At 42.3% G+C, this 8,414-nt stretch overlaps 1 protein-coding gene across 1 annotated transcript in view; it reads right to left on the reverse strand.

Moving 5' to 3' along the window:
* LOC126249315 (basic proline-rich protein-like) overlaps nt 1-8,201 on the reverse strand; it is a 94,182-nt gene extending 85,981 nt beyond the window's left edge. Inside the window, exon 1 of the mRNA XM_049950968.1 lies at nt 8,141-8,201. Coding sequence (XP_049806925.1) covers nt 8,141-8,201 — 61 coding nt within the window. The remainder of the gene's footprint in view (nt 1-8,140) is intronic.
* Nucleotides 8,202-8,414: the final 213 nt, after the last annotated feature.

Below are 8,414 nucleotides of genomic sequence, written 5' to 3' on the forward strand. Positions count from 1 at the left end.
ACGATCTCTGTCTCTCTGCTTCCGACTTCACGGGCCGGCCGCTGGTGGCCGAGCGGTTCTGGCGCTACAGTCTGGAACCGCGCGACCGCTACGGTCGCAGGTTCGAATGCTGCCTCGGGCATGGATGTGTGTGTTGTCCTTAGGTTAGTTAGGTTTAAGTAGTTCTAAGTTCTAGGGGACTTATGACCTCAGCAGTTGAGTCCCATAGTGCTCAGAGCCATTTGAACCATTTGAACCGACTTCACGTCGACATTTTACGTATTTTTGCACATTTTTCGTGTTTTCCCCAATTTTTAGGTATTTTATCCAATTACGTGAGTACAGTCCCACTGCTCCCAAAGTCACGTCGACGTCATGAGGCTCTCAGCCAATCACATTACTATTGTGTGTGTGTGTGTGTGTGTGTGTGTGTGTGTGTGTGTGTGTGTGTGTATGTATGTGTGTGACGTCATAGCAGTGTGTGAGTTACAAATGAATACAGTGGAAGTCATAGCGAATTCTATATGCATAGCAGTTTTACAGATTTCTCACCAAAGTTACAGTAATTGTAGGAAATACTACACCGCAATACATAAACCCCTGTTAACTCACCACTATATTACTAGATTGTGTGACATCATAGCAAAAACTCTGATGCTTCCAACCAACGATATGATGCGTAAAAAGATTAGCAGAGTACGACAAAATGCGCATCTAGAGTGCATTACATTGTTTCTAAATTTGATTCTTGCGAGCTATTAGATGATTTTTGCAAAATGTTAATCTATCCGCTCACCTAGATGAAATGTGTGGGTCCATCTTCCTGGTAAGATTAGCGTGGTGGGAGCATAGCAGAAATACCACAGATAGATACACAAACTCTTGCAAAGCCATCCTTACAGTACTGAGGTGCTGTGAAACAAGCTCATTGTCATGTTGGTAGCAATAATGACGTTATGGCAAAATTATGACGCTTGCAACCTAGGATACTGTGTGTATAAGATTTAGCACAGTACTGCAAAATACGCAACTAAAGAGAGAGAGAGACAGAGAGACAGAGGGGGGTGAACACATTAATTCCCTCCACAGCAACGAGCGAAAAATTTTGCACAATATATGCGTTATTGCCTCCGGCCTGGTGCCCTGTGCAAAAGGCATTGTTACATAAATCTGGCATTCAGTGAGGCGACATCCCACCACAGTAAACCAGTCGTAACTCGGCGGCGCCTACACGACCACCTGCGGAAATCTGTGGAACGACTTTGAGGATAAACGTTGCTAACGGCTGACAAATAATTATAAAGTCCATGAGTAATCGTAGGTATTTATGAGATCTGTTCGGAAAGTAAGGTACAACAAGTCGTGAAAAGGAAAGGACAGTGAAAATCCGATGAAGCTTTGCAGAGATGTGGTGGATAGTATCTCAGTATGTCTGTCGATCGCGTCACGTCACTCTTTTCAGTTCTGAGCATGTAGTGAGCACGTGAAGATGCCTAAAGGAACAGCATCCCCCACCAACTATGGGTGCGCCCTGCGAGGTTGCGCCTGATTTCATGCAACCTCACGTAGGTTACAATGCTGTTCCTTCTTCATGAAAATTCTCGGCCGCACACTGCAGGGACAATGTGGAGGTCTCTGCAACGTTTTCCGTGCGAAGTATTTGATCACCCACGATGCAGCCTGCACTTGGTTCCCTCTGATGTTCATCTCTGCTCACATAAACCGCTGGCTATGAAGATATCATTTTGGCACAGCTAACGAACTGCAAAGTAGCATAGAAAAGTTGCAGAAGGCATAGGCGGCTGTCTTGTATGACGAGGGTATTGGAAAGTGGGTACACTGCTACGACAAATGTCTGTGTAGGTTCAAATGGTTCAAACGCCTCTAATACTATGGGACTTAACATCTGAGATCATCAGTCCTCTAAACTTAGATCTACATACACCTAACTAACCTAAGGACATCACACTCACCCATGCCTGAGGCAGGATTCGAACCTGCGACCGTAGCAGCAGCGCGGTTTTGGACTGAAGCGCCTAGAACCGCTCGGTCACAGCGGCCGGCGTCTATATAGGAATGGCAACTATGTATAAATGTATCTGGAAGGCGTAGAAAACCGTTGCAAATAAAACATTTTTGATTTTCATTGTGGTTTGCATTTCGCGACTGATCTGACCTTAGTTTCTGAATAGCCTCGTATTTACAACACCATACTGATATTAATGCAGCGTGGTGGAATCGTTACACATCTACGAAGGCTCAGTTTCTGCCTGCCATAGCTGCTAGTGTATACTAAAGCGTTTTCCCAGCCTAGGTTCTATAGGAAGTAATATGACAGCCGAATTGATTTCAATCATCCGGCAGAGTAATTGAGAATTCCACCATTAGATCGTGTACAAAACAGCTACCAGTACTGGTGTTTTGTGTAATTATTTTCACGTTAAAGTTATAGGCACTGTTTTATAAGGCATTAATGGTCCTGACTGTCTTTCTTTTTTCAAACAGAGTATCGAGGAACTAGTATAGCCTCCTGCCATTACCGAATAATCCCTTAAAACTACTCTTCTAGATTATGTGCATACTGTGAGGTAACGAGCGAGTTGTGTCGCCCTGAAAATATTCTAAGGTCGGAGTTGGCGTGGCCACACGGCCGCACGCAAAGCCGGGGCTCGTCTGCGACCGCGCGGTGCCACGGAATGAGCTTTGTGTCGAAGGATAAGATTTGTATGCCGTGGAGTGCCAAAGATGGCGGACTTTGTGAAACCATAATGGTAGACATTTCACAGTTCGTATAGAAATTAATAGAAGCCAGATGAATCATGATACCTCAAAAAGAAACATGTGCATTACCATTATTTGCACGACGATTCTGATGGTGTAATCAGATTTTCAATATCGTTATTAAAGTTTAGTATCTGACGATAAATTATACAAGTAACACCCAGCAACGAATTTCCAAAATCTAAACGGTTCATCTGATTTGTCGATCGATGTGTCTTTAGAAAGCTAATTGGTATAAATTACAGGCATGTAACTTGAATAGTACATGATTTATTGGAGGTCGAAGTAGCCGACTACTATCGATCGCGTCAGACCATAAGCGCTCCACATTTACACGAAAAAAAAAGAACGGTAGCAGCATGCTTATCAATATATTTATTCATCTATGTCTTTGTTTATATCCGATATATACTATTCAGGAAGACATTGGTCAAATATTTACTGTGTTTTAGAAAGCACAGAGACACTGGGCTACTGGCCTACTTCTATTCCTTTGATATATGTTCATTTTATTAGTTTATATATTTAATAATGTGTGTTAGAGCATGTTTATGGTCCAGCCATAGGAATATTTATTTAATTTCAAGTTATTTAAATGTAAATCCAGTACTTCGAATGTGTTTCATTATGTTTGTGAGTATGCGTTGTCTTTGAGACAGGGTAGGAGCGCTCTAGCCAATGACAGTGATCATTCCATAAAGGACATGTGGAGAGACTGTATGGAAGTGGGAGAGGAGCATCGTTTTTAGAGAGGACAGGGGAGTTCTGGGCAGTACGGGAGAGAATACGAGAGTGTCCTGTACAGAACGGTGCGACGGACGCACAGTCGCGGGAAAGACTTGAGTAGTTTGCGCGTGGTCATGGGAGATAGAAACATTGCGTAGTGACGACTTGCGCACTTGTGAGATTTCTGTGGCTTCTGCAGTGAAGACGTAGTATGCGTTTAGAAGTGAATATCTCACGAGCTATGTTGTTGTTCATAACTAATTACGTGAAGTAGGAATCTATTGTTCCTGTTATTCAACTTATATTTTATTTAATTGCTGGGCCTTCGACAACAATAAGTGTTTTACAGTAATAAAAGGCATTCTTAAAGGTACTTCTGATATCGTACTCGTCATTTAAAGTCGTTAAAATAGTACCTGCAGAATTTATTTAATTGAAATCTTTCATTTATAAATGTCTATGTTACGTTCAAAATTCGCAATTGCCGAGTGATAGGATCCTTCGATCATTCGATTCGTGTGTATATCCATATGGCATATTGTTAGACTCAGCAGTATTTGGCTTGTCATGTGGCAACTACGTATCCCCGCCCCTAGACAACAAAATCAGCCAAAACTTTTAATATTTCGACTCTGAGTCTGTGGGTACGTAGTTGAGGCCCACCACACCACCACTTCATTTTATTTGAAAGCCCGCAATTGGAAGTTTCTCGTCTGAGATTTGTGTCCTGCAAAGTAGTAATACCTTTGCTTTCTGTTATTCAGCGTACTATGCGAAATGTGAAAACCTTTGCAAAACCAGTAGATATTTCTGTGTAGTGAACCCCTCACAAATCATAGTTTGAGATCGTTTTTTTCCGCAAATAGGTATCTTGAAACAGTGAAGTTGCGCAGCTTTTTTCACAACTAACACATTCTATTTGTAGAGGTCCTAATCTATCACGTTAATGGGAATTTGCGCGGGGGCTCAGAGTCTAAATAAGTTGAGTGCAGAGAACAGTAGCGGTTAGCGCGTTTAACGGACAGCGGTATCGGAGACAGCTGAAACACGCTGTAACCGGCAGCAACTACAACTACAGCAGGCGGCTTCTCCAGTGGCGGACACAGATCGACAGCAATACGACGGCAGTGTCTTGGAGTACTCCAGGGCAGTCTATAGTGTCGTCTTCCACTACAACTGACGGCATCACTATGGTAGAGGGAACCATCTCATATCAGATAAGTTCAAAAATGGTTCAAATGGCTCTGAGCACTATGGGACTTAACATCTATGGTCATCAGTCCCCTAGAACTTAGAACTACTTAAACGTAACTAACCTAAGGACATCACACAACACCCAGTCATTATGAGGCAGAGAAAATCCCTGACCCCGCCGGGAATCGAACCCGGGCGCGGGAAGCGAGAACGCTACCGCACGACCACGAGCTGCGGACATCAGATAAGTGCCTGTACAAATAGTGAGATAGTGTTTAACCCTAAGGTTGAAGCTCCACTTATAGATCTCGCGAATATAAAACAGTCACCTAGTATGTGTAATTCTGAAAACGGAAGAGAGCCGGTTAGTCGAAAATCAGAGCGCGAAAGTGTAACTAGTAGGAATTCAGGCAAAGGGAATGAGTGTGGGGGAGATATGATGTCTCAGGTAATGCAAATGATCCAGGGATTGGGAAATAATATGAATCCAACAGAAAATAATATCGGTACAGTTCCGACTGATATGGGTACAATGCGAACTGAAATAATTTCCGCTATGAAAGAGGAAGATGAAAAAATTGTGGGTAACCTTGAAAAAGCAATTGATGATGAATTAAAATGTGTCTGAGTCGACATGGGGAAAATTACAGACGAAGTTGTAATAGTAAAATCTAAAATCGAATCAGTGGAAAAAGATCTTGGGGAAAAAATGAATAAAATACAGATGGAACTTGGGGGCACGGCAAGCGACTGTATAAAATCGCAAGATGCTCATAAAAGCGATATAAATTTTGCAATTAGTGACATTGCCAATATTGTAGGTGGAGGGGGGGGAGGGGGGGAGGGGGGGAGAAAGAAGTGGGCGAAATTAAAGATAAAATAGAGTCCAGTATCACTAGTGAAAATGAATTTAAGAAACAAATGCAACAGATAAATAGTGATTTAAATTCGTTAGCCTCCCAACAGGCCATGCCAGTTATAAATATCCCTTGGGCAAATAGCAGATCTGTGAAATTTACACAGATAACGGAAGATATTCTTGGCTGCGTGTGGGGATGCTTTTGTTCACGGCATGTCGGACGAAGCCAAAATAAAATATGTAAAACGGTATTTGGAGGGAGACCCGCAGTCTCGGGCAAATATTAAATGTAGTTGGTGCGAATCGTACGAAGAGTTCGAAAAACGTTTTTTGAATAAATTTTGGAGCGAAGCAAAACAGACAAGGATCAAAAGTGAATTTTTAAACGGGCCGAGTTACAGGTACAGTAATGGGATGATGAGAGATTTTTGCAAGCACGAACTTGGCAAGCTTATGCATGTGAAACATCTATTGTGGTTTCAGTGGAAATCACCACGTTAAAATGGCGATTACCCGAAACTTTGCACTGGGATCTTGTTCATAGTCCATGTGATTCCGTGGACGAATTTCTAGAATTAGTTGAAGTTCAAACCTCAGAGGAAATTGGGTGGTAGTTATCAAAATGGGAATCCAAATAATCATCACCAAAATAATAATAATGAAAGAAAGCAAGGGAAATCTCAGGGAGATAGTAGCTGGAATGAGCAGAATGATCGGAGAACGAACAGGAATGATAACTTCCGTGAACAAGACCCAAGTATAGAGTGTAGATTTGACGGGGGAAATTAGCGCGAAGTGCAATTGCGTAACAACCGATCGGGAAACTGATGTTCGCCACATCTCAGGTCCGGGATGGCGATCTGAACAGGCGATGAAAAGGACTGGAGATAATGGTAATGGTAGAAAAGTTGATAGGTTTGGAGAAAGGCAACAAATATGTAATATGGGGTATGTTAAAGAGGAAGGCAATAAAGGTGGCTTTTTCAATAAAAGCAGGGGCTAGCGGCGGAAGCATAGATTTGTGAGAGATTTGAGTACAAATAACGGGAATAAATTTCGGGGAATGATATAAGTTCTGAATATGTAGGGAATGAGTGTGTGAATAGTAGTGAATGGAAAGATTCAGTGGTTCAAAAAGAAGTTAAAGAGGAGATGAATTTTGTGAAAGCAAATTATGCGGAGAGTTCTGAAGACATATTAGTAAACAGTAGCAATTGCAGTAAGGAAGGTTTTGTAATAGCAAGTATTTGTGAGCCGGCGAGAAGCGTCGATGTTAGTGAAGGCGGCGTCGCTTTGGTCTCCCCAGCTGCAAGTGAGGGTGATTGTGTTCCGGCGGAAACCGTCAATGTTACTAAGGGAAGCTTAGCATTGGTCCCGCCAGCAGTTGAAGTTAAAAATGTATCGGCAGACGTAGATGATTTCTGTTTAAAGGAACAGAGCAATAGTAATTTATGTAATTATGTAAAAGCTGCTGGTATTGATACTTCAGAGGAAGGAATTTACGCGTTTCTACTCACGAAAGAAGGGGAAACGAAACTTATTGATGAATATGTGGATCTAAAACGTTTGTCAGAGTGTGACTGTGAGAATGTATGTAAGGTACGAGGGTGAGTCAAATGAAAACTTTAAATATTTTTTTGAATATTATTTATTGTGCAGAAGTGGTACAAAGCTATATCACTTGTCAACATAATCTCCCCCACGCTCAATGCAAGTCCTCCAGCGCTTACAAAGTGCATAAATTCCTTTACAAAAAAATTCTTTTGGTAGTCCGCGCAACCACTCATGCACCGCATGGTGTACCTCTTCATCAGAACGGAACTTCTTTCCTCCCATTGCGTCTTTGAGTGGTCCAAACATATGGAAATCACTTGGGCCAAGGTCTGGTGAGTATGGTGGATGAGGAAGACACTCAAAATGCAGGTCTGTGATTGTTGCAACTGTTGTACGGGCAGTGTGGGGCCTTGCATTGTCATGTTGCAAAAGGACACTTGCTGACAGAAATCCACGTCGCTTTGATTTGATTGCAGGCCGAAGGTGATTTTTTAGGAGATCTCTCCAAAATGACGCCTTTTCTGTCCCAAAAGAGAGTCAGCATAACCTTCCTTGCTGACGGTTAGGTTCGAAACTTCTTAGGTTTTGGTGCTGAGGAATGTCATTCAGTGTCACTCGGCGGTTTTCCTTCACTATGGCTTCAATTGCTGCAATGGTCTGTGGAGTCACAACACGTTGTGTCTGACCTGGACGAGGAGCATCTTCCACTGAAGTCACACCGTTTGTGAACTTCCTACTCCATTTGTAGACTTGCTGCTGTGACAAACATGCATCACCGTACTGACCCTTCATTCGTCGATGAATTTCAATAGGTTTCACACCTTCACTACGCAAAAACCGAATAACAGAACGCTGTTCTTCCCTAGTGCAATTCTCAAGTGGGGCGGCCATCTTTATACTGATAATGCGACGGTACGTGTGCATCTGCACTATGCTGCCACCTACAGGTCATTCTGCACGCTTTTTGTAGCACGCTTACCAACTTACAGGATAACGGCGCGAAAATTCGATTTGTTATTACAAATTTAAGGTTTTCATTTGACTCACCCTCGTAGAATCGGGGGTTAATCTGGATCAAAAGTGTGTAGAAATGGCCCTGTGTGCTCATTTTTGTCCGATAACAACGGAATGTAGCAAGTCTGGAAGTTCCAAAATTGTACGACAAGGTAGCAGCAATTTGTGTAGTGTAGCGGCGGAGGATAAAGTTGTGTACGATTCACATAAAGTTAATTTGTCGATGGAGGAAAGTAAGGTTTCTAATGTGAATTTATGTAGTGATTTAAATGGTGTATCAACAGATAAGGTTGCTGAGATGAATATT

This window comes from Schistocerca nitens, chromosome 3, assembly GCF_023898315.1.
Source record: "Schistocerca nitens isolate TAMUIC-IGC-003100 chromosome 3, iqSchNite1.1, whole genome shotgun sequence".
Classification (NCBI taxonomy): domain Eukaryota; kingdom Metazoa; phylum Arthropoda; class Insecta; order Orthoptera; family Acrididae; genus Schistocerca; species Schistocerca nitens.